Source organism: Balaenoptera borealis (genome assembly GCF_965194805.1).
Source record: "Balaenoptera borealis genome assembly, chromosome: 11".
Classification (NCBI taxonomy): Eukaryota; Metazoa; Chordata; class Mammalia; order Artiodactyla; family Balaenopteridae; genus Balaenoptera; species Balaenoptera borealis.
Genome location: NC_138868.1, coordinates 72,987,317 through 73,013,970, shown reverse-complemented (window position 1 = coordinate 73,013,970; position 26,654 = coordinate 72,987,317). Strand labels below are relative to the sequence as shown.

The 26,654-nt window shown below is 42.5% G+C and overlaps 2 protein-coding genes across 3 annotated transcripts in view; one reads left to right on the top strand and one right to left on the bottom strand.

The window, feature by feature from the left end:
• Window positions 1–25,250, bottom strand: LOC309604947 (uncharacterized protein). Its single transcript, XM_082340061.1, has 5 exons — window positions 23,410–25,250; window positions 12,164–12,851; window positions 9,490–9,626; window positions 8,291–8,365; window positions 1–7,232 (listed from the first exon to the last, which is right to left on the bottom strand). The coding sequence occupies exon 1, from the start codon at window positions 25,101–25,103 to the stop codon at window positions 24,756–24,758; it is 348 nt and encodes a 115-aa protein (XP_082196187.1). The 5' UTR covers window positions 25,104–25,250; the 3' UTR covers window positions 1–7,232; window positions 8,291–8,365; window positions 9,490–9,626; window positions 12,164–12,851; window positions 23,410–24,755.
• Window positions 24,988–26,654, top strand: part of SESN3 (sestrin 3) — a 73,673-nt gene continuing 72,006 nt past the window's right edge. Inside the window, exon 1 of one of the 2 annotated variants that reach the window (XM_082339970.1) lies at window positions 24,988–25,323. In XM_082339970.1, the coding sequence (XP_082196096.1) occupies window positions 25,246–25,323 (78 nt within the window). In that variant the 5' untranslated portion in view covers window positions 24,988–25,245. The remainder of the gene's footprint in view (window positions 25,324–26,654) is intronic. The other variant, XM_082339969.1, reaches the window with a different exon arrangement.

Here is a 26,654-nt window from a genome sequence, read left to right as displayed (position 1 = left end):
TCCTTCAACAAAGGCTGAAGAGACAAAAATGTTGGAGGAGGGAACGTGGGAGTGAGGGGCACAGATGACTCAGACACCAAAGTGTAAGTTTTTATTTTCTCTCTCAATCTTTGTGGCTGCAGCCCCCAAACACATAGCACTAGGACTTATGTTTCACAACTGACATAGCTGATTTCATGGACTTTACATGCTTCTATCATTTTCCCAAGAGTTGCCTTTTTCCCTCTGGGGACATTGTGGGACCATGTGTCCCCCTCCATCCTCCTGTCTCTCGCTTGCTGTGTGTGACTGATGCACACACGTCACTCTCGATTTCAGCAAAATGCTCTCTCTGAAACTGGCTTCGTTTCACACTGCTCAGATGTTCATGTTTTCACTGCCTGTGAAAGTACAAACTTATTGATTTTTATCTTTCTGGGTTATTTTAAGGTAACAAATAATTTTTCATATTGAAAAATAGAATCGGTCTCATGGACACTCCAGAGTGAACCTAGACAGTTCTGACATCCAGATGTCCCCTCTCTGTTCTGTGAACACAGCACACCTTCGCTCCTGCTATCCTTTTGCCTGAAATGTATGTCTTTAAAAATGCACAGTTAAGACAGTAAATGTTTGGGAAAAAAATCCTTGGCCACATAGCTAGTTGATGGCAGTCAAAGCTAAAATGAGATTCCAACCTCACTTAATTATTCAACAAGTATTTTCTTGCTGAAGTAATACATTAATGTAGGCTTAGAATTTTGTATGATATCCATCCAATTCCAGAGCTTTGGACATCAAAGTCCTCTCCTGGCATCCCAGGAGCTAGAGTCACCCTCCTTCTCCCATTCCACCCATCCCCCTGCTCAGCCTGTCACTCTCCATTGGGAGGGTCATTTTGTCTAGAAAGTGATAGAGAGAATCAGGTCCATAAGTGTACATCATGTTCTAAGCTAGACAGTCTCAAAGGGCACTTCTAGCACAGCATTCTAAGTCTCTGGGCCCTTTGCAGAATTGTGTGTGCTGGCTTAAGAGTCTGGGTGCTGGAATCAGGCCTCATTCAAACCTCAGGTCTGCAACACACCAGGAGCCTGGGAGGAAGGACAGAAAGCAATATAAATGTGTAGGCAATTTAATCTCCCCCATTTATGTCATTTTTTTAATAAGTCAAGAATATTCATATACATACCTCTTATAAATGAGGATTAAATAAGATAATGCCTGTGAAATCCATATTACAGAACTGGGATGTGGGGTGTAGAAAAGTCCCAATAAATGTTACCAAGTATTTTTTTTAATTTCTTATACCATTTTTAAAGGTTACATTCCATTTAGAGTTATTACAAAATATTGGCTATATTCCCCTGTTGTACAATACATCCTTGTAGCCTATCTTACACCCAGTAGTTTGTATTCAATACCTCCCTCTCCCGACCACTAACCACTGGTTTGTTCTCTGTATCTGTGAGTCTGCTTCTTTTTTGTTATATTCACTAGTTTGTTGTATTTTTTAGATTCCATGTATAAGTGATATCATACAGTATTTGTCTTTCTCTGATTTATTTCACTTAGCATTATGCCCTCTAAGTCTATCCATGTTGCTGCAAATGGCAACATTTCATTCTTTTTCATGGTTGAGTAATATTCGTGTGTGTGTGTGTGTGTGTGTGTGTGTGTGTGTGTGTGTATACCACATCTTCTTTTTCCATTCATCTGTTGATAGAGACTAGGTTGCTTTCATATCTTGGCAATTGTAAATACTGCTGCTAGGAACACTGGGGTGCGTGTAACTTTTCGAATTAGTGTTTTCGTTTTTTGTAGGGGATATATACCCAGGAGATGAAATGCTAGGTCATATGGTAGTTCTATTTGTAGTTTTTTTGAGAAACCTCCATACTGTTACCCACAGTGGCTTTACCAATTTACATTCCCACCAACAGGTTACCAAGTACTTTTGCCAAACTGACAGAATTTCAGGTACAATTAGAAAAAATCAAGGTAGCAAGGTATTAATGAAAGCAAATTTCAAAAATGAGTTATCTGTAGTATCCCATGGTTAAAAAACACAAGTGCGGGAATTCGCTGGTGGTCCAGTGGTTAGGACTTGGCACTCTCATTGCCAGGCCCTGGGTTCGATCCCTGGTTGGGGAACTAAGATCCCACAAGCCGTGCAATGAGGCCAAAAAATAAATAAAAGAAAATATGAAACATGCAGGGATAATATGAAAAACTATAAATTTGTCTAGATGATTAACATCAAAAAGAAGGATTTTTTTATTTTTTATTTTTTATTTTTTTTTGGCCTCACAGTATGTGGGATCCTAGTTCCCCAACCAGGGATCGAACCCGTGCCCCCTGCCTTGGAAGCGCAGAGTCTTAGCCACTGGACCGCCAGGGAAGTCCCTGATTGTTGTTATTAATGACCTTTGCCAAATTAAACCATGGTTGTCATTATATTTGGTATACCTGTTAACCAAAGTTCTGTTGGCAAAATCCAGCCAATATGTTGGGCACCATACAGTATTTTTTTCCTAGAGTCTTCCTATCTTGTAGCTAGAGATAAGTGTACTCTTTATAAGAATCCATAGCACTTGTGAATACCCACATCACAGTATGTGTGGTATCGCATTTTAATTTTGTTACCTATCTGACTCTCAGTATGGGGCTGACATACCCTGCCCATGAAATTGGGGGATTAGTTATGTGCAGAAGGGGTTACACATCTCTTTTCTCCAGATTTCACTGCATCACTTGCAGAATCTCTAGGATAAACTGAAGACACTAAAAACTTTTATGAAATATCAGGAAATGTTCCAGAAAGCAAAGGGTATGATACTGTGGCGCCGACTCTGGGGAATGAATGTGAGGCCTTGTTACTGACCCGTGTAGAGCTAAACTGGCCACAGACCTGGGAAAGGTCTGGAGGGCTAAACTCTATATTTCAATCCTTGAAATGTATCAAATAGCCTGGCTGTTTCTGAAAATTCATAAAAAATTATGCAGGCTAAGTCACTGAATAAAGTGTGTATTGAGTGCCCACCATATGCAATACACTGTGCTCGCTGTTGGGAATATGGTGATGAGTAAAACAGCAGCCCCGTGATGATGGTCAGAGAGGTAACAAAATTAAAATGCCATGTTACAAATACTGTGACACAGGTATTCACAGGTGCTGTGGGTTCCCATAAATAGTGCACTTTAGCTACAAGATAGAGAGATTCTTCCCAGGAAAAAATACTATAAGGTGCCCAAGATGTACTGATTAATCAGTCAATAATCACCCAGAAGGGAAACTCTGTTACTACCGTGCTAAGAGGCTTAAGGTCCCTCTGACACCTGTCACCAATTTTTAATGTAGGGTCTTAAGTTTTCTTAAAAAGAGGACGTATTCATCAGATTGGCACGTGGCATAAAGTTGGGAGAGAGAGTTAGAAAATTGATGACCAAAGCAAGATTCAAAAAGATATCGCAGGTTGGGAGGATGGCCTGAAACCAAGAAAAAATGTGAAATTTTGTATAAAAATATACATAAGAACATAAAGAGTGAAAACTGGCTCAGAAGCAGCCTATATGGGAAGACTTAGGGAATGATTAACTGGAAGTCCTTCTTGGTCTGACTGCAAGCTTCTTTAACAAAGCAAAACGTCATTACTAAACTACGGTATCCTTGAGGACAGGAATCACATCTTAAATATTAAATACCCCTCCCTTGCCTTGCATAGGACCTAATACAGAGTGTGAGCTCTGTAAAACTTTCTTAAATGGAGTCAGAACTAAAGAGCCCAAAGTAGTAGTCTCCAAGAACGAATGGGCTTTGGTCAGAACCATCAGGGAAGACTATCAGCTCTCCTCCTATGTACCACCTTCCTGATACTGCTCTGGGCTTTCTCCTCCTAGTTTCTTCTTGCAATAAAAATCAGAATCCTCTGCATGATTGACAAGTTGACCCCATCTCCCACCTGACCTCCAGCCCCACCTCACAGGACCTCCTCTATCCTCACACGCTGCTCCAGCGCTTTTCATTCCTCCAAGGCCCCAGTGTCCCTTCCAGCCTGGTCTCTGATGGGAGACTCCACCCCACCCCCTCATACGTATACACATGTGTTCCACTTGCTTCTCCTGGTTCACCCTGGCTTTTCACTGTAACCTATACAGGGAAACCTCCCCTGAACCCCCCAGCCCTGGGCATGTCCAAGTTCCTGATATGTCCCCTTTCTAGCACTTATCACCATCATCCTCCAATGTTGACCATGGAATTCTTGTTTCAGATCTGCCTCCCATGCAAAAGTGTGAACTCCATGAAGGTGCAGCTGTCTTGTGTCTTCACCACTGAATCTCAGGTACCCAGACCAGTATTTCTCAAGCTTTAATGTGCCTATGAATGAATGAATGACCTGGGGGATCTTGTTAAGCTGCGGATTCTGATCCAGTAGGTGTGGGGTGGGGCCCGAGAACCTGCTTTTCTTCCAAGTGATGCTGATGTTACGGGTCTTCTGAATCACTTTGAGTAGCCAAGTCTTACAGCACAGCTTGTCCCCGTGTCCCCACTGCCTTTAATCCATCCCCTTCTTTCCATCCTTACAGCTATTGCCTTAATGGAATCCTTTTGCATCTCTTATCCAGATGATCTGATCTCCCAACTGTTCTTCCTGCCTCAGTTTCCTAGATGTCCAACCCCTGGGTCTGACACCTTCAAAGTGTCTTTCTAATATGTAAACCCATCATGTTGTCCCTCTTCTTTAAAAACTTTAGAGATTCCCTGTCACCTTGTAGGAAAATAGTCTAAGCTCCTCAGTATGACGTTCAAGGCTCTACCCTGCCTACTTTTCTGACCTACCTCTTTTGTACCCCAATCTCATATCCCACACTCCTGACCTATCAAAGCCTTTGCAGTTCCACGGACTCACTAGGCTGTTTCATTCCTCCCTACCTTTGCTCAGGCTGCTGACTCTCCCAGAAATACCCTCCCCCTCCCCTTGCTCCATCTGCCTGTCAGAAGTCCACACTCATACTCTGAATTACCTCCCCTTGGTGGGAAGCATTTCCAAGGATTCCCCTCTCCAAGGAGAACTGGCAGCTCCCTCATTTTCTTACCAAGTCCAAGCTCGTACTGCTCCCCACATGACAGGTCAATAAATTGAGAGACAGTTTGCTGGGGCAAGGAGTAGAGACTTTATCTGAAAAGCCAGCAGGCTGAGAAGATGGTGGACTAGTGTCCCAAAGAACCATCTTCCCTGAGTTAAATTCAGGCTTCCTTAATACTAAAAGGAGAGGGGGTAAAGTCCTGGTTCCAGGATGTGTTAACTTCTTTTTTCCTGTAGCCATTTACAGGTGGACCTGGTCAGGAGGTTTCCTGTGGGCTAAACAAAGGTATTTTAGCTTAACGCTCATCATATGGGAGGCAGGGTTCTCAGAGATGAGCCATTATGTATACCTGAAGCTATAGGCAACATCCCTTTAGTGATTAACTTGTAGCAAAAGCAATAGAATACGAAGGTTAAAGTAATTTGTTCTTCCCTATTACAATTTGGGTTTCACTGTAGCTGTCTATGCTGGACTGTCTTATCTACAGGGCAGCCTCTTCCTTCTGGGCAGTGAGTCCTCTAAGCACAAAACTTTCTCACCCATCCTTGTTACCCTTACACCTGGCACATGGGACACTTAAGGCATGTTTAACACATATGAATGGATGTTATCATGCTTTGCTCCAGATGCCATATTTTAAAGGTGATGCTTTGACACAGTGGAGTCCTTCTAAGGAAGGCACACCAGTACTGGTCCAGAATCCCCGTGACATGAGAAACAGTTCAAAGAACAGTCTAAACATAAATCCTGAAGAAAAGATGTGCCTGCACATTGTAGGTGCTCAATATTTATTGAATGAATGAACAAACGAGTCATAATAGCTCTCTTCATACGGAGCTGTCAGGTAGAAGAGAGCACACACGCATCCGGAGTTACCTGTAGCTCCCGAAGCTCCAACATTATATCTAAGGCAGAGATTTCGGTCCATTAAAATAATGAATTTCCTAACAAGACCAAGATGTACCAAACCGCACTTCGTCTAGGAGCCATCTAAATGATTTCTTTCTTTTACCAAGATAAAAACAAAGTAACACAACACATTCTCTGGACCAGTTAGAGTTATTTTTGTGGCAAATGACAGAAAAAAGTTAAGTTGTGGGTGATTTATTGCCTCTAATGATGTATGTCATCAGGACCCTCTCTCTCCCGCCCTCTTTCCCTTTATCTCCCCACTCCCCACTTTCTCTTCTGTTGGCTTCAGTGTAGAGACCCCACACACAGCTCCAGCTCACTTCTCCCCAAAGCAAAGAAAGGACACGGTCCTCTGACAGGACCAGCTGGAACTGTAGCTGAACAAAGCCCAGTGGCCCCGGGAAGACAGTTCTCTGGTACACAGAGGGTCACCTACCAGTATAGGACCAAGTATACCTGTGGGAGGAGAATAAGATGGGACTGAGGGTGAAGGAGGGGGCAATTTCCTAGACTAACACTGGCTAAGAGTTACCAGAAGGAAAAATAAGAGCTGGAGGACAAAAACAGCACTTAGCCACCGCGGCCTGAACACTTGTCCCTATTCCAGAACTTATAACTGCATTCAGTATTACATTTGCCCATAATATAAATTCAGCTGACAACCACTGGTTATTAAAAATTCCTGAGCAATTCAACCCACATTTTACTAACCTAAAAAGATTTCACTATTCCTATAACATAGACTAGAAGACTTTTTCTGCGTTGACTTTCTTTATTCACTTCTTCAAAAAAAATGTTGTTACTGTATTGAGGATACAATGAGGAGGAAAACTGTCCTCATGAAGCCTATAATCTCACAGAGAAGGCAGCCAAGTAAAATGACAATCACAAAGCAGGTGACAAGTACTTTAAGAAAATAACTCGTCTCCATATGTTTGTATTGAGATAGAAAAAGATAAAGCGAAAGTTTCATCACACTCCTTTATGACCAAACATCGTTTTCTTTGTTAACACGACTAGCTGCCTCTCTGAGTTAGGATGTCAACTGGCTGAAATGTTATTTTGGCCAAAGTAATCTCAATGTTTCCCTGGCATAGCAGCAGAAGAAAAGGGATCCTCTTGCTTGGAGCGCTCAGTTTCAAAGCTGGAAGAACTCATGGATGTAACACTGCAGACACTGGAAATCAGCACCTTCAGAGCACAAAAAGCAGCAGATCACTTCACGTGAAATCAGTAGCTCCTATCAGTGGCTGGGTCTATAAAGAATAAAAAAAGGAGGAAGTGAGGAGATTAGCAATGTCTTGATTCCCACACCATTTAATCCCTTGTGCCACCCATACTTCCCACTTGGTCATCAGTTTCACTTATTTTTCTCAGGTTGATGTTTTGAACTTCTATCATGATCCCACAAAGTATATGACCTCTCAGATGTCACCTTGGCTGTGGACATCCTTTTCTCTGTCCATAGTGACATGGCATACTACTCATCTTTCAGAATCTGCAGTAGGTGAAAAGGTTTGGGTGATACTCTTTTCTCAGGCAGAGAATAACAACACTTTCTTTTACTTGCCGCTCCAGGCTTGATCATATGTTTCAGGTTATTTAGGTTTTGAGTGATGGCAGTGGTTGCTGAATTACAAAGTTCATCAGAATTCTGAGCTCTGCTTCTCACCTTGTTTTTAAAAATTTTCCTGTCGCTTATTAAAATCTTAGTTGCTGTTGTTAAGTAGCAACTGTATTAACACTGAGTTAAAGAGACATCTAGGGGCTTCCCTGGTGGCACAGTGGTTGAGAATCTGCCTGCCAATGCAGGGGACACGGGTTCGAGCCCTGGTCTGGGAAGATCCCACATGCCGCGGAGCAACTGGGCCTGTGAGCCACAACTACTGAGCCTGAGCGTCTGGAGCCTCTGCTCCGCAACAAGAGAGGCCGCGATAGTGAGAGACCCGCGCACCGCGATGAAGAGTGGCCCCCACTGGCCGCAACTGGAGGAAGCCCTCACACAGAAACGAAGACCCAACACAACCAAAAATAAACATAATAAATAAATAATAAATAATTTAAAAAAAAAGAGAGACATCTAAAATAACTGCTCTGGATTATTTTGCTATCCCTTCTGCAGGAGGCACAGATGTGCTACACTCAGGTGATCGAAGAGGCAATGGGTTCCATTGTAATTGCTGTGGGCCCAGCTGGGCTGACATTTTAATTTCTGTCTCTTTTGTGGCTTCCATTATCCTGGGGGCCAAGGTAAGAACGTGTCTGGAATCACAATTTGTGGAAGGTTAGTGAAATTCTGGAACAGGGCCAGGACCATTCAGTGCTTGGGATGGATTTCTTGGAGTCTCTCCAAATGTATGGGTTGTCCATTAGTGCCACGTGGCCAGACCTGAGTTTAGAATAGAGAGTTAAGACAAAATTATGCTTACTGCAGCCTGGTTGTACAATGGAAAAAAACAGAACAGAGGTGAGTGGTCTGGAGAGGGTTGCTTCAGTGCTTTAGAAAGCTAGTTCCACAGAGGAATGCTCCCTGGGTGTATAAAGGGTTTAGGGTGCTTAGAAAGCAGTTCTTAAATAAATATAAAAGATGAATTACAGGGAAAATAATGGCTAAGACTGAAAAGGCTCTGGTTTGGGGAAAATGTTCTGTCTCCCAAAAAGAAGGTAGTTCTATGTAATGAATAAAAGCATGGCATTCTGGTTCAGCCTGGGTGGGTGTCCCAGCTTCACCAGTTATCAGCTGTAAGACTTTGAGAAAGTTAACTTCTCAGAAAAGCAGCAGTCTTGTGAAGTTACAGTTAAATGAGGTAATACATATAAAGTGTTTCGCATAATGCCTGACACATAGAAAGTGTTATTTCAAGCCTTATAAGGAGACAACCTAAAATGTTATAATCCAGTGGCTTATAAGGTTTTGGGGTCTCAAACTACCTTGGGAATTTGATGAAAACTATGGATCCTTGTTCCTCAGGGGAAAAAAATGCACACATATAAAATTTTTATGCACGGTTTTAGGGAATTCAAACATACAAGGAAGTACAACCATACACTTCAGGTTAAGATTTTTTGTTCTAGGGCTACACTCATTCCCAAAAGAGAGAATAAAGACATCAGTTTTATTTATTTTTTATATTTTTTGATGATTTATAATTATAGTCTCAACTTTTTAGAATTGGAGGGAATTTTATCTAGTCTAAACCCCCCTTGACCCCGCTTTTTAGGAATAATAATATTAAGGTCCTAGGAAAACGTGGTGTTTCAGATAAACAGGGAACTCTTTATCAATTTCACATTTCTATAATTAAAAAGCTTAATTTTCTCTTTATCAGCTACCCTTCATGTTCCAGATGCTCCTTAAAATTTAGTACATTTCTACTCCATTTTTAGCCCTGTTCTCTGAAATACATTTACAGCCCTCAGAAGCTCACGTTCATTCAAAGCCCATGATATTTACAACGATCTTTTTTTCCCTTGTGTATATGAATTAGCATATTAAAATCGACTCTGCCATACCTGTTTGATATTGTGCTATTTGATCGAGAAGAGCCTTGCTGAAATGCGGTACTAGAGTAACAATTCCATCGGGCGGGAATTCAAATTAACAAAGACTTCTCAGGCACCTACAATGGGACAGGCTCCATTCTGTGCACCTGGGAAACATGAATGAAAAGAATTCAGACAGAGATATGTGCCCTCAGGGAGCTTACAGTCTACGACGAAAATGATCTTTGCTTTTGGAAGGATTTGGCTGGGGTTGAGATTCTGTTCATGGGCAGGACCAGAGCTAACCTGAAAGGTTATTATCTACATGAATGTCACCCACGCCTCCATCACTGTTCCTCAAGGATACTTGCCTTCATTTGTTTCAACAATAGCTGACTCAGCATGGGCAGCACAAAACACAGAATGGCCAAAGTGTGCCTGGGCAAAATCCCACCATACCTTCCCCCTGGCCAGAGCATGAACTACATCAAGCAGCAAATAGGCCATGCTTAGGTAAGTCATCTCTAGGCTTTCCACTGCAAAAAATAGTTTAAGCTCTTCTCCTTTGCTTCCAGGATACTTTGGGTGACTTTTGAGGAGAATGTGAACAAGAGAGCAAAGGTACTGGGGTTGGCAGTTTGCTCTAGTGAGAAGGGAGCAGAAAGTAGGGCTGATGATATGGGAAAGAGTCAGATGAAATAAAAGGGATGGGAGATTGGAACATGAAAAATTGGAAGTAGGTCAGATAAGTGACACGCCAAAGGCAAGAGACATTAAAAGGCTCTGAAAAATCATGTGATCTTGTTGAATCTGCTTCTGGAGAAGCAGAGGTGATACAAAGTTGGTGTAGCTAACATGTCACCGGGATCCATGGGCTCTGAGGAATTCACCTAATCTCACTCTGAAATAGGGTAGAATGATGTCAATGAAGCCCTGAAGATAAAGAGCAAATAGAACAAAGCTGAGGGGGCACGGAGCTGGCTCAGGAGCTGGCAGGTGGAGCTAGAGCCGCTCTTCACCCCCAGGTCGTTGTCCTGTCTCGGGGCTCAGATGGCTGGTCTTCACTCTGAAGATACTTTGGGCAGCTCCAGGGCTACAGAAATTAGGCCACCAACACACCCAAGCATCTGCCTTCCCTTTGCTTTTTCCACCTAGAAAAATCTTACCACTCCTTGTTACCCTCCACATCTAGAACCTTATCCTTGTCTGGCTAAATCTACTCCTTAGTTCTTTGAAAAAGGGGAGAAAATCTTCTTGATGTTCTCAGGAGGATCCAACTCAGACTTTGCTTCAGGCCCTTTTTACCTGAGATGTCACTGCACAAGCAACTAAGAACTATAGTGACAAAGCAAAAATTATGTTCATGACATCTGAGGAAGGTGAAATCAACCTAAATGAGTTACATCATTTGTTCAGGAGAACAAAATCATTGTCTTATGACATGGTAATGCGGCGACTTCTTTCTCGTGCACTCAGAATCTGCAAGCCGCAATATTTTTGTCAGATGAATCGCTTATCTCTTCTCCCAGTGAATGCTATGATAGACAACAGTATAAATATCCTGTAGATTCGGCCCTTGGTTTTGTAAGCAACCATGAAATAAATAAGGCATTTTGCCTGATGACCAAGGCAGACTCATAAATAGGTTTCTATAAACAGAGGGTAATTGTAAAAGGCAAAGAGGAAAGAATCCATGGCTTGGTCCATGCTTTATATATCCTGCCCATTACACCTCCCAGAAGACCCTCTCAGCCCAGACCTATATTTAAAAAAAACCGGACCTATTTATAGTATGGTTAGGTTCTTCTAGAGTCATACAGAATACATGAAGTATATTATCTTTTGTGATTTTGTCCATCTCCCTAAAGGTAGTTACCTCCTGTAGAGTAAAACTGAGAATCATTAGCTATTGGCTAGTAGGCAAAGCTCTTGATGGCAAGAGCCAAGGCACTCTATCTTAGAACTCCAGCTCTTAAATGGGGATGATACGTCCCGTTCATTAACTGGCAAACTGCAGTTCTTCAGTTAAAAGCTTAAGGAATGGGACTTCCCTGGTGGTGCAGTGGTTAAGAATCCGCCTGCCAGTGCAGGGGACATGGGTTCAATCCCTGGTCCGGGAAGATCCCACATGCCATGGAGCAACTAAGCCCGTGTGCCACAACTACTGAGCCCACACACTGCAACTACTGAAGCCTGTGCACCTAGAGCCCATGCTCCACAAGAGAAGCCACTGCAATGAAGAAGAAGCCCACACACCAGAACGAAGAATAGCCCTTGCTCAACACAACTGGAGAAAGCCCATGTGCAGCAATGAAGACCCAACACAGTCAAAAATAAATAAATAAATAAATAAATAATTTTTTAAAAAAACTTAAGGAATGATTATGACCCACTATCTCTAGCTTAGCAAAAAAGAATTTGTTGGGAATTCCCTGGCAGTCCAGTGGTTAGGACTCCACCGTGCTTCCAAAAGCAGGGGCTCCAGTTCAATCCCTGGTCAAGGAACTATGAGGAACTAAGATCCTGCAAGCTGCGAGGCACGGCCAAAAAAAAAAAAAGAATTTGTTGAGAGCAGGACACATAAAGGCATATATCCATGTGTGTGGACGCATACACTCACCTAATACGCGTGAGAGCCCAAGCCCATATCCATGTGTGTGGACGCATACACTCACCTAATACGCGTGAGAGCCCAAGTCCTCACCTAATACGCGTGAGAGCCCAGAGAAGATGGTCTTTCTTCATCTTCATCTAGAGAGAGGTTAGAATGGGGGTTACATTGTGGTCATTTAATTTCTCCAGACACTTAGGTTCTTCATTTTCCCACAGGCTCTCTGACACAGAATTCTCTATCTTGTAATGTGATTGAACAGACTAACTAAAAGAAGACCAAAACGTACTTTGCGAACACAAGTGTAATAAAGATGCTTTGATGATCAACCTTGCATGTTATCAAGTACTTGAGGCCCTTTTAAATCAAAACAAACAGTGGTAAATGGCATCAGAGAACCCAAACATTAAAATTCAAGTAAATTTCAATTGCTATTGAACAATTATTGTTGTATGAAAAATTTTAAAAATAATAATAGCTAACATTTATTGAGTGCTCATAATAGGAGGGACACTGTTCTATGCACTTTACATAAATTTTTTCATTTAATCCTCAAAAAACCCTACAAAGTAAGTACTAAAAAATGAAATTTGAAGAGTTTTTGAACAGTGACTTGATTATACAATACCGAGATAGAAAAAATTTCACCCGTACAGAGTTCTTAGGTAATACATTTCAGGTCACAGCTGAAGTTCCACTTGTGTAATATATTTCCATTTGTTTCCATTCCTCAGCATTCCAATTCCCCATAGACATGTGACTCTCTAGATGTTCATGTCTTCTTGAAGAAACAGAAAATGCAAAGCGACAGGCCTTGAGTATACAGAAATAACTGTAGAGTTACTGCATCAACAGCAAGTCCAACACGACCACAACCCTTCTAGTATGGCCCAGGGAGAAGCACCACTTCCTTTAATTTCCCATCCACAAAGTTTCCAAAGGTGTGGCAAAAACAGTCCTCACTGGTCAGGTGAAGTACCTCCTTTATTTTCCAAGGTCTTAGCAAACCCTAAGAACTATTTTACCTACAAGATAGAGAATGGGTTCAAGGGTGGCTGAGCTCAGAATAAGCCCAATATAAATGAGAGAGAGAGAGAGAAGGAGAAGGGGAAAGGGAAGAAGAAGAAGGAGGAGGAGGAGGAGGGGGAGGAGGAGGGGGAGGGGGAAGGGGAGGGGGAGGAGGGGGCAGGAGGGGGAGGAGGAGAAAAGAAGAAGAGGAGAGGGAGGAGGAGGAAGGGGGCAGGTAGGGCAGAAGAGGGAGAAAGAGGGAAAGAGGGAAGGGGAGGGGGAAGGAAGGGAGGAAGGAGGGGAGAGAGAGAAAGAGAGAGACTTAGAAAGGGATGAATAAGCAGCGGCTCCTGCAGAGACAAGGCATGTGAGGCACAGGAATGGAAACCAAGAATATTCCAGATCTATTCTGGTTAGCTGAGTTGAGCTCCTCCAAGGCTAGTGATTGGCCCTACGGAAACAAATCACTTGTTGAGGCACATTCCTCACCTGGCAAGTTGAGTCAAATTAAAACATTTATAGCTGTTCATATTTATATGCCTGGTCCCCTTTGTATTTCATAAAGACCACCACAGTGATCTTTAACCTGCAAACTGACACAAAGCTGCCCTCATTCACTTTATCTTTTTCTTGACTAACTACTTAGTTCTTGGAAACATTCAAGGACATTTAACTTTGATTTCTCTTTTTACTTTTTAAAAAAGTCTTTTTGGTTCAAAAACTCTAGAAAATCATTAAACTGGGCCAGCAGGCATGAGGTCTGAATGAAGGATAAAGAGTGGAAAGGGAGAAAGCCTTTTGTCTCTCAAAGTTTTCTTCACAGGCAGTTGCTCACGTAGACACATTAGAATCACTTTGACATTAAACTTGGAGAGAAGCAGTTCGGCTAATAGATTACTGATCTCCATTCTCCAACTGGGAACACAAAACGTTCTAAAAAGTTTGAGAGCAGACTTTCTTAATGAAACGTATGCTTAATGAAACGTAAAAATTTTCTATGTGCAAAAATCAAAATGCGGTTTTCTGGCTCAGCGCATTCCAGTTCTTTCTTTTGAATGTCTGACTTTTCACATCCATTTACTAACGAGAACTAAGAGTAATACTTCCTATTTGTAAGTGCTTGACATGTAAGGGAAGGAAGATGGTTTTAGTCTCTTTTGATTGAAAGAAACAGGCGCACTCAAGTTACTTCACAAAATTAGTGGTGGAAGGAGATTCAGATAGGGGTAGGGGCGGTTACAGGGATACATAGCAGGGACCAGAACTGGAAACACCCAGGATCGAAGGCACCTCTAAATACCAGTGTCTTAATGTCTTCGCTTTCTTTCTGTGCATTGTCTCTATGATTCTTTTCCAACCAGCTTCCTCAACCTTTACTCTCTATCTGTTCTGCCCCTTCATAGTTTTAGCGTCCATATGGTTCATGACATCCTCTCACAATCTGACTTTGCTGCCAACTGGCCTGGTGCCTTACTTTCCAATTGCTGAATTTCCCAGAAAGGCAACTGATCGGCCCAGATCATCATTTTAAGCTAGTCCATCCAGATGGCTGGCCAGGTCACAGAATGTCTGTCTTCCAGCAAGCATCTACCCCTTGGTCCACTCATCTGAGACAAGGGGCAAACACACAGTATAGAGCACCATTGTGTAGAATGAGGCCACAAGCAGAAAGATTTCCTTAGAGGAGAATCTGGATGGGACAGGTTGAGATAAAGATCTCTAGTTCACTGGCAGATTATGTGAAAACCAGTTCATTCAACTTCTTTCTTAGAGGAGCTAATCTCAACCAATCACAATGGACCCGGACCATCCTTGATACAGCATGTAAGAGGAGCAATGGCAACTTACTTCTTTCCTCTCCCCTCTCCCTCAACTTTATCTCCATTACATCCATCACTTTACCTTCATGACTAACCAAGTGCCTAGGAATCATCAGACTTATATATCAAAACATTTGGCACTTCAACTTAGAGTGTCAACAAAAGTATTTTTCACATCCCAGGATCATTTAGTTTTATTTTAGAGTAACATGCCAGTGGGCAATAAAATATTAGAATAGGGAATAATGCGTATTTCTTTTCCTACTCCCATAGCATTGATCTCAGTAGGAATACAACTACTGGAGGTGCCCACACTGTATTTGGTGGATGTTGGGAGATCTAAGTCAGTGGACCTCACAGTTTGGTAACCTATCACAGAGAATTAGTTCAAAGAATATTTACAATATTCTGAATGTACAATGCCAAGGCAGGATTGAATAATACTATAAACACTGGCATCAAGCAAATCTGGGTTCAAATCTCAAATGTCTTGTAATAACTGTGACTTTGACCAAACTTTTAATCCCTATAAATCATTTGAAAAATGGAGATAATAATAACCATTTCATAGGCATTTTATAAATATTAGGTAAGATAATGTATATAGGATATTGCAAAATGACTGGTACATAGTAAGCATTCAGTAAGTGGTAGTGGTTGCTTCTATCACTGTATCTATTATGATTATAGTATCATTACCATGGATGTTGTGGGGATTAGAGAAAATAGGTTAGAGATATGAGGATTACCTTCAAATACTTCAGAGTCTTAAGAGAGATAAAATAGATGTACCTCTTAGAAATGGTGCCTACATTTAACTTGCACATGCACAGATGGAACTCATCATGGTGGTGGCCTGAGTGAGAAATGTCAAGTGTGAAATAATGATGTTAAATGATATTCTTTAATCTGGAAAAAGAAGTTAAATAGGGATAGTGCTTCTTAGAAAAAGAAAGGAGGATTGCTCCCAGCATAAAAGTTTGTCTACTGTACTGTAAAAAGTCAGGATTCATAGGAGTTTTATAACTGGAACAGGAACTATATTAAAAGGAGAATTGAAACAACAAGATGAGAGTTGCAGATGGAAAGGACCTACTGGCTGGAATATGGGGAGTCACTGTCAGAAACAGTGGACACCCCGCCACTTGGGTTTCCATTTTACTTCCTCAGGGAGGCCAGGACCAGGTTAGATTCCCCTGCTCTATGTTCCCTTCCTGTGTTTTCCCTACTGTAATACTCATTACATATTGGCATTACTTGTTTGAAGTCCATCTTCTCTGCTAGATTATCTGTTCTGTAAGACCCTGACTCTCATGTTTATCACTTTATCTCCATGGCTAGCCAAGAGCCTGGCACATGGTAAGTACTCCAAAGACATATGTTGAGGAAATTAATGTGTGACTGCGGGAATGAATTGAGTAATGAACATGGAATTAAAAGGTGATTTCATTATATACTCTTCTGTATTGTTCTCTAGTATTTATAAGGGTTAATCCTATCCTCCTGTTGACATTGTAAATTGCATGGAGACACAGCAAGAATTCTGCATCATGTGTCTCCATCACTACCACTAAGGCATCCAGTTACAGGCATAAATGCTCAAAGGAGCTTTCTGAGTTCTTTGCTAATAATTCTCTTACCCTCTCTTCTCCATTTTCTATTTATCTTCTACACCAATGCAGAAATTATACCCCAGTCTCACTATTAGATTATTAACTTATATTTTGTTAGTTTTTTGTCGCCAGGACTTACTACTTGCTGAGGGTCCAATAAATAAATGAGCAAATAAAAGACTATCTGTACAGCATGTATTTCAAAGCATACTCTTGCAAAGTTGCAGCCTTCCAGAATCTTACAAGATGCTATTGTGATTCCAAGCTTGCAGCTCATGTGGGAATGCCAACATTTTATCTTTGAAATTGCTGTGTTTGTTACATTTATATAATTGTTGAAAGCTGCTTCTTGCTAACAAGGGAAATTTTACCTTTGCATGAAAATCATTTTACAGTTTTAAGACAACTTGGGAATTTTATTTGGTAAAAATATGTGTACTCGCTTTCCAGTTAACAAACTCTAATACATCCAACCATTTCATCCAACAAGCACTTTCAAGCACCTCCTCTTAGGTTCCAAGTACTTGAAATACTCAGATGAATAAGATTCATCCCTGAAGATGCTCCAAGTCTGTATGTAATTGTCACTTTCAGAAGGCCTGAAAGTTGAAGTATAGACTGTTTCCTTCTAAGGGTCCCTTCAATCAGTTCTACATGTTGATTTACTGCAAATCCTTCACAATAGAATACTATGTCATCTAAGATATCCAAGTCTAAAAATTATAACTCTTCTGTGCTCTTATTAATTGGATCCTACTCCCAAACTCCTTCACTCTCATGTGGATTTTTGTTTTATTCACCCACTTTCCTTTCTAACACCCAGACAGCCAGCATATTTCACAATGATCTTTCCTTAAAATATATAAAATTATTTCTCTATCTCAGTTTCCTTACATCTGAAAGAAGGATATTGAGAATTGGGGAGAGTGAATTTAGATTATCAAGGAGACGAACAGACTCACAGAAGAAATAAGGGAACAAAGGAAAACCAAGGCAACTCTGGGGATTTTTGAGACTAGAGCTGCTTTTACTTTCTCCCTGCTTACTTGCAGAAATTCTCCTACTTCTCCTATCCTACTAATCCTGCTTGCACTAGATTCTCATGGAAATCCTAAGACAAAACAAATTCACAGAATTTTAGAGCTTGGAAAGGTCTTTGCAATTCTCAGACACGGATTAACCACAAATTTATTAAAATTTAAACTTTAGTGTCCATCACTAGCACTGGCCCCTTCCAAGGCCCTTGGAGAGGCCAGAGCAATGTGTTCACGTGGTCATATTCTTAATTAAATTTCAAAAGCAAGCTATTTTAACCATTATTGGTAAAGACCATAGTCTCTTTTCACTTAAGTTACCTCTTTCAAACTCTTCTTCATGCTGGAAGAATTGGGAAGCCATGTGTATTTTTGTTATTCTGGCTAAGGGAACGTTAAGATGCAGACACCTTTAGCTTGGGTTTGGCGCGTTATATAGAGAGAGCAAGATCACAGTCATTTCAGTGTGTGGTTGTTGTTTTGAGTTGTCCCAACGTAAGAATGGGTTCTAGGAATATTTCTATCGCCCACCAGGCCAATTTACATGCATCAGATCACGAAGATGTAGGTTGGAGGACATTTCATGATGCATAAGTATCCTAGGGCACTAGACTAGAGAAAAATATTGAATTACCTTTCTATTTTCTCCATCGAAGATAACATTTCAAAAATCATTGTCATATGAAGAGGAATTCAAAATATACAGCCCAAAATATGTAGGGAAAAAAGTAATACAGGGTTGTGTCAGGTAGTTAATTAATAGAGATCTGTTATTTATTTGGATTTTGTGATGTTTATAGTATTTTCAACTTTTTAAAGTTTATTGATTCTATTGCTGATTTTAAATAAGTATTTGGTTTCATAAATAATTTTGCATCCATAGTTTTATATTCTTTTATTAAGGCAGGTCCCCACATTATATAAGCTTCAATTTTCCTACAATCTGGATTTGGCCCTGACCCTACTTAATCACCCTTCCACATTTAATAGATAAGAAAACTGAGACCCAAAATCGCATCGTTTACAGCACTACTGAACTAAACCCTGGGTCCTCTGACTTTCTGTCCATTGCTATTTCTACTACCCTACATTCCCTTCTGAGAAGTACCTTGAAAATCAAAGATCTTCACAGAAAAAAAAAAGAAACAAATAAAAAAGATCTCCTGACCACAGTATATAATAATAGTAAATATTTATATAGCATTTCTTATATGCTAGGTATTGTCTTACAGTGCTTTACATATAGCTTATTTAATCCTCAAAACAACTCTATGACTAAGCTAATATTAATATCCTCTTTTCAGATGACAAAAATCGAGACATAGAAAAGTTAAGTAACTAGACCAAGGTCACACAGTACGTAGAGAACATAACATCCTTTGTATTGTGGCAGCTAGCAGCAAACATTTTCTGAGGGCTTGCAATGTTCTAGTCACTTTGCTGAACACTACAGTGTGTTAATCTCATTCAATCTTCACAATCACTCTTTGAGGAGGTAGCATTATTACTCAGTCTTACAGATGAGGAAACTGAAACCTAAAGACAGTAAGTAACTTGCCCAAGGTCATATATCTAGTAAGGGGCAAAGTCAGTGCTCAAATCCATATCTGACTCCAGAGCCCAGGCTCTTAGTCTCCATGTGATAATGCCCATCAAAGAAAACACTCTCGGGCTTCCCTGGTGGCGCAGTGGTTGGGAGTCTGCCTGCCAATGCAGGGGACATGGGTTCGAGCCCTGGTCTGGGAAGATCCCACATGCCATGGAGCGGCTGGGCCCGTGAGCCACAACTACTGAGCCTGCGCGTCTGGAGCCTGTGCTCCACAGCGGGAGAGGCCGCGATGGTGGGGGGCCCGCGCGCCGCGGTGGAGGGTGGCCCCCACTTGCCGCAGCTGGAGAGGGCCCTCGCACAGAAACGGGGACCCAACACAGCCATAAATTAAAAAAAATAAATAAATAAGTAAAAGTTAAAAAAAAAAAAAAGAAAACACTCTCATGGTCCTTCTACTACTGCCACATTCCCCTTGGTCCCTTTCTCCTAAAGCTACAATTAGAATGGGGATGCGGGCAGACTTAGAATAAGGAGTGGGGTGAAGAGTGTAAAGGACATAATAGTCCCTTCTTAGACAACTATCCTTCCCATTGTGTACACACACACACACACACACGTCAGGGTACCTAGCTATCCATCATGATATTCCTTTTTTAAATATATATTTTTTATGGAAGTATAGTTGATTTACATAGCATGATAATCTTTACATCTGACCCCTTTCCTCAACTTTTGCTATAGCCAAGAGATGACAAGCTTCTTTTCAATTCATATTCTATGATAAAGTTAAGAGGGACAGTCAGCAGATCAGTAATTTAGGTATTTAGGTGCTGGAGACAGTTTATAGAGGTGGCGAATCCTTACAAAGATCAAGAAGATAATGTAAATAAAGTGGCAAAATAGAACCCAAAAGAGTGACAGAGATGTTGGTAAATTAGAAAGTGCATGTCCAAACCCAAATAGCAGGTACTGGGTTCCAGCAGACGCTTGCCATGTGGCAGTATGGGTCCAGTGTGATCAGATCTGACAAATTTTCAAGAGACGCCAGAAATCTAGATTTGGGGGCGGGAGGCGCAAAATCTCCTAAATTATAAATATTTAAAGTATTTCAATGTTTAAAAAGCACTGTGCTGGCTAACATCTTGCAGGCCAAACAAACAACAACAAACCCACATCTGAGGGTCTCGCTCGCCTTTGCAGTCTGCTTTACATGGGGTTAAATGCAGGAAACTCTGAAATAGGAAGTTAGAAGAGAAAGCCGACAGAAATTTGGATGTTGGTGGAATATTTGTTCTTTGAAAAATGAGCTTAGGTAAGAATAATTTTCTCGGTGGAGGTGGGTGATGGAGGGGGTGGGATGGGAATGGGCACTCAAGCAGTGGTCTTTTTGGATCAGATCTTCTTAATTTCTCCTTTGGAGTAGTATTGGTCTTGGGCCGCAGGAATCTAATGAACAGCTCAAAGGGAGCAATCAACTTATAATTGTGTGAAGTACAAATTCCTTTGTGCACAAAACAAATTACAGTATTTGCAAATTTGTAAATAATGCAGGACTTTCCCTGAAATCCAAAGGCTTTGGGTGCCCCCAGGGGAAAGAAAAAGAAGTCTGAGGAAGCAAAAGGTTAGAAAATGACCTATTGTCTCAAGAAATGGAATTTAAAAAATATCTTTAGTAATTGATTTTTTTCAATCGAATCCTTATTTAGGAACTATAAAGGGGCCCATTCTTAGGTCAGTAGAATGAGAATATCTAGAGAAGTAAACAGTTTTAAGTCCAAAAGTCACAGCACGTTACTAACAGGGTATCTTCTTTCAAAAGCGCCGAGCATAAAAATGTGCCTCAACCCTCCCTCCCTACACCCTTGGTTTGTGGTAGGAAGTTTCATTTTATAAAAGAGATAGCAAGTCCCAGTTATGATCATTATGTACAATGTCAGAGAAGGAACTGGTGACAGATAAGGACACGAATCCAATCTCTCTGCTTTGCAACAATAGTTGATTTGTACCATTCAATTCACAAATATGTATTGGGATCCTTTTATAAGTTCCTGTAGCTGTTATTAGAGATTCAAAAGAGATGTTCTAGCAGAACTTATGGTGTACTGAGGAAAGTCAGAGTGAAAACTCCTTATTTTCTCCAAGATTTTTTAAGCCCTTCTCTTAAAGTTGGTTGAGCTAGGAGTTGGGAGTGAATAAGTGAATGTAGTCCATCCCTGCCCTTAAGGGGTTCACCAGTCTAATGAGAACATAGAATTTGAACCAATCATTTCAGTATTGAGCTTGATGCTAAGGAAGAGGTATAGGAAAGCACTTTGGATGCTTTGGCAAGTGCATATTTCTACCGGGAGATCTTTCAAAGAGAAAGAGATAGAGGGCATTCGAAGTAGAGGTAAGTGGACTATTGACTGGCCTTCTGTAGGAGAATGACAGATCAGATTTGTGCTTTCAAATGATTCTCTCCCCTGTGCTCTTATTCACTGTGAGTTGGTTGCAAATTGGTTAAACCTTTCCACAAAATCTTTTAGCAAATTGCATCAAAAGCCTTAAAACATATTCATATCCTTTAGGTTAGAAATTCCATATCTAGGAATAAAAGATGCTGCCAGAAACTTACATATGAGGAAGCTTATCAGAGCATTATTTATAATCATGAGAAACTGGAAACAACCTACATGTTCCATAGTGGAGTAATGGTTAAATAATTTATGGTACGTCCAAGCCATGTGATTTTATGCACAACTAGGAAAAAAAAGTCACATTTAAAAAAAAATAGTTCAAAACAAGCAAAAACTATTTTTAAATGATGTAAAATGTTTAATGAAGTGTCATTCTCATTTTGTAATTAAAAAGTAGTGCTCCACATTGGTTGTTAATTTTCACCCAGATCCTACTTTCCTAAAGTTCTTTCTTGTTTTAGATCAACCAGACAACAAAAGGGGCGGAGTTTTTCCTTGCTCTGTACAAAGTTCAAAGAATGGGCTTTTGTTTCCTTCCCTCTTAACTAACAATGCGATCCAGGATTTGCAAGTCACTTATTCTCTAAGTTACAGTCTCCTTCTGGTATCCAGGCTAGCTGGGAAAGAAAGGGAGGTCAGGTGAGGAACGGAAGAGAAAGGAAGGGTCCAGAAGTTGAACATTACCGTGAGAGGGTAGAAGAAGGATGATGGGACTGAGGGTGTGAGAACCAGAAGAAAGGGTGGTCATTGTGTATTGAGAATGAGTTACTGGATTGGAGATTTCAGGGGTGGGACACAGACACATATATCGTGGTTCAATAGAAGAAATGTTACAGTGCAGTACATGGTTGACTGCCAAATAAATGACAGTATAGACAATGTTATAACAGTTTGGAGGATTTGGTGGAGAGGGCCATCACTTGGTCACATACATGTATATGACCATGGATCAATGAAGAGATTCCTCTAAAACCTCCTTTTAGCAATCTTTGTTAGAGGGTATAATTGTATAGGGCTGGCCTCTCTTGGCCTCCCTCTTGAGAGATTTAGTTATGGAAGAACTTAAAGGACTTCACTGTGAAAGAATTTTAGCTATTAAATAGAAGGAAAGGATATAAAAAGTATATGATAGAAAATAATTTGAAGTTAAAATACTGTTTGAGAAAACTCAGTCTCTGCACAAAAATTCACTTCATCCTTCAATTTCTCCTTTCCTTTAAAATTTATTCACATAAAATCTGCTTTACAAGCCAGGAATATAACTCAAGATATTTACCACTAAATGGGGACACATATGTGTTTCAGTTCTTAGGACAACTGAGACTTCCTTTCTCCCTGGATTTCTTGGATCTCTGCGTTGAAGTGTACGTAGTAATTTCTCCCTTTGCTGAATCTTCTTGCTTTTACAGTTTCTTCTAACTGCATGTTATACACCTTCCCCATGCCATTGCTATTCTAGGCTCTATAAATCTGCACAGCACCAAGAGAACTTTAGCTATCACTAGTTAAATGGATCAACACATTTACCTAACCACATAACTTAGACCCTTTGGGGGTTTTCCAGTCTATTTTAATCTATTTAAACCTGACACTGGCAGATTTCCATTTCCTTTGTTCCTTGTGTAGACTTGGTTTATGCCTGTTGGTCTCTAAAAGGGACAGAGAGGAGGCAGCTGTCGAAAAATGAGGAGATTGGCAGTTTTAACCACACAATTTGGTCTAATAGCTTTGATATGCTAAACTTGCTAGCTCCTCCAAGTGTACCTTTCTGATTTTGCATCACAACACTACACTGAATCCCTAAGGAAACCAGGGTAGTTTTTTTAAAAAGAAAGGGAAGAAAAGAAAGAAATGCAAACCAGTGAAACCGTTCTTTTAAACCATCTCCACAGATTCATTCTGCCAACTGCAGGCCTTCACAAATCCTCGTACACCAGAGACCTGTAAAAAAGGAGAAGCAGAGAATACCGATCGTGTTCTCAACAGCGAAAACAGGTGATGTCATAACGCACAGTCCTATGTGGTCCCGGCCAAGGCCGGGTGGGGAGCTGGGGCGCCAGTGCGCACGGAGCTCCGCGCCAGTGGGCAGAGCAAGTTATCTCCGGGGTCCGGAGGACACCGGTGAGGACCGGGCACCAATCAGGTTCTCGCTCGGAGCCTGCCTTTGTTCTCACTGGGGAGCAGGTTTCGGGGCGTCTCGCGTCGGGAACCAGCATTCGACTAGCATGCGCGCTGCTAGCTCCTCGGGAGACCTGGCTCCCCCACTCGCCTGTCCCCCACACCCTGCCAGCCTGAGCTTTCCCCAATTACATCTGCGTTCTCTCCCCAGAGCGTGAACGCCAAAATCCTAAATCCATTTTTAGCTTCGGAAGAGGCAGGTCCAGCCCAACAGTTTTAAATGGCAATTTGTTCTCTGAACCTTCGCTCCCAGGCAGAGCTCCATGCTCTGCGTTTATCTAACCAGCTGCCTCAGAAGGACTTTTGGGTGGAAGACAACCCTGTCTCTTTGGCCTTTTCGTGCTGGACAAATAAAGGAATTTTCGTTGCTGAGAGACTGCGAGAAGGGGCTTTAGATGGAGGAGGAAACCGCTCACCTACAGGTTTTGGGTCTTTTCTTCCCTCTAACTCGATTAATGGTACAAATATACTTCAACATCTATCCCCTACCCGCTGCCGAAGCCTCAGGTAACTGGTCTTTTGCAAAACAGGGCTCACGATAAATGATGCATAAAGTTCTTTGAGATCCTTGGATGCAAAGTGCTACGTGATTGCAGTCTTCTTTATAGCTAAGCTAAGATTTTGGTTAAGAGGAAGCCTAACCACTGCCCTGACGGTAAGAACGTTTTAGCTCCCCCCAACCCCCACCCTTTCTCAAGAAATCAGGAAATATTTAGCTCAGTCTTAGACCCACTAGCGAGCTCTAGCTCCCAGTTATTTATCTCATTCCCTCACCATTTCTGCAGAGACCTAGAGCAGGGGCTGTGCCTTGTCTTAGGGGAGGGGCTGTGCTTCACGGGGTTATTTGCATATGACACACCCTCTTCCTCCTATTGGTGGAGCAGCACACTGTATTCCCTCCCACCCCACTACCTAACTAACCCGCCATCTCCCTTCAGTTCGGAGCCTCGGAGACAAACTTAACTTGCCCAGAGATTCAAGGCGTCTTCGGCCTCTCTGATTGGCCGGTGCAGCTCCCAGCCGGGCTCTAGTTGCTCATTGGCTGTGGGTTAGCGCCCGGGGGGCGTGGCCGGAGCGGTCCGATTGGCGGGAGGGGGCGGTGCCCGAGCGTGGAGGTGGTGAAGGTGGTGGGGAGGCGGGGGCGGGGCCGCACTGAGACGCTGCGGCGGCGGCGGCGGCGGAGGCGGCGGCGGCGGCAGCGGTGGCGGCTGCTCGTCCTAGCCTGGCGGGGGCGGGGGTCTGGAGGATGGGGGCGGGTGGAACAACGGGCCGGTGAGGAGCAGCCGCCACCGTCTCCGCCGTCGCTTCGGCAGCCGCCGCGGTGGTCGCTTCGGGCAGCCGCTCGCTCTCGGGGCGTCGCCTCCCATCCCGACATCCCGCCCGGAGGACGCTGAGACTGAAGCGCGGCCGGCGGCTGGGGGACGGTCCGGCCCCTCAGCTGCGCGGGCGGCCGCAGTGACAGCCCGGCCCCAGCCCGCCGCCCGCCCTCGCCCTCGCCCTCGGTGCCCGCAGCCACGATGAACCGGGGCAGCAGCAGCCCGTCGGCCGCCGCCAACTACCTGCTCTGTACCAACTGCCGGAAAGTACTGCGGAAGGTACGGGTCCGGCCGAAAAGGGCGCTTCCTGCCGGCCGCGGCTCGGGCTGCTCGGCCCCGGGGCGCACTCTTGGAGCAAGGCTCAAAGGGATCCCAGGGCACCTTCCCTACGCCGAGACCCAAAAAGGGTGCATGGGTTGAGAGTGGAGGGTTTAGCCTGCTGCTGCTTTTGATCTCTGCCGGGACAGACGCTAGTCCCCAGGGGATTTGGGGGCGCGGGGGGTGCCTGTGGTCTGTTCCTCCGTTCACCTCCCTACCTTGCCACCCCCGGCCTGCTCCCAGGGCGGAGGGAGGGACGGACCTGTTCGATCCTCCTCCCAGTGCTCTTGATGGAGGTCGGTGTGAAATCAGAACTGCCTGGTCTGGTCCAGAGGAACCTGGCTCACTCTTTGCTGTGCCTAACTCTTGCGGGTGTTGTTTTTGTTTATTCGTTTGCTTCTGCCTTCCTTGCACGCTTTCCCCGAACACTCCCTTTTTACATTCTTTGGATGGTCTTCTTGTGGCTACAGTTCGATCCTGAAAGGAACTGGTAAAGCAGCTTGAACTTTATGCCCATGGGAAATGCTATTCGACGTTACAGTTTCTCAAGCTGGGGTTGGGGGAGGTGGAGACTGAGGTGGACGTGAGTTATCCCTTTTTAGCACTTACTCATCCCCAGCACCCCGGTGTTGCTCCAGAAAAATCAGACGCACAACCAGCTTATTGCTTCCCAGAGTGACTGATAGAAAGTTTACTCCAGTATTGTTTAGCTTACTTGGCTTATTCGCTCCGTTAAGGGGGGTGGGGTGAGGGGGCTGTGAAAAGATGTCGTTTTAGACTGAGAAAAGCTTTTAATCAGACTTTAACAGCCGCCACTGGGTAATATTATAATCAGTTTATTCTTCTCGAGACTCTATTTTTACATTTCATTAAGTGGAAACAGTAGTTGAGGTGCTTCTGTTTGTCCAGTACAAATGAATTAAAATTGCTGAGCTGTGCAAATGCGTCGGGACTGAAAGACTAAGATGAATACGGCACCGTTTTTTGTCAATTTCTCTAAATACAGTTCAATTAGGATTGTTCTTTATATATTAAAAAAAAAAAGAAAGAAAGAAAGCATGTAAGTAAGCAAGCTCAAATATTTGCGCTCTTTGTCCAAAAACTGTTTTTCTTCCTCTGTGGGTCAGGCCAAGTGCCAATCAAAGTTGTTTTTCAAGCCTCTTTTCCCTGCAGTAGGGCTGCTGCTTCCCCCCCCCCCCCCATTTTATTTGAGAGCACGAAGAAAGCAAAAGGATTGCATATTTGAAGTTAATCAAACAGTGAAATATGCCTTAAATTGTGTTTATCGGATA

What these genes read in the sequence shown, in the direction of transcription:
- LOC309604947 (XM_082340061.1), bottom strand. Translation starts at nt 25,103, where the DNA reads ATGTCGGGATGGGAGGCGACGCCCCGAGAGCGAGCGGCTGCCCGAAGC.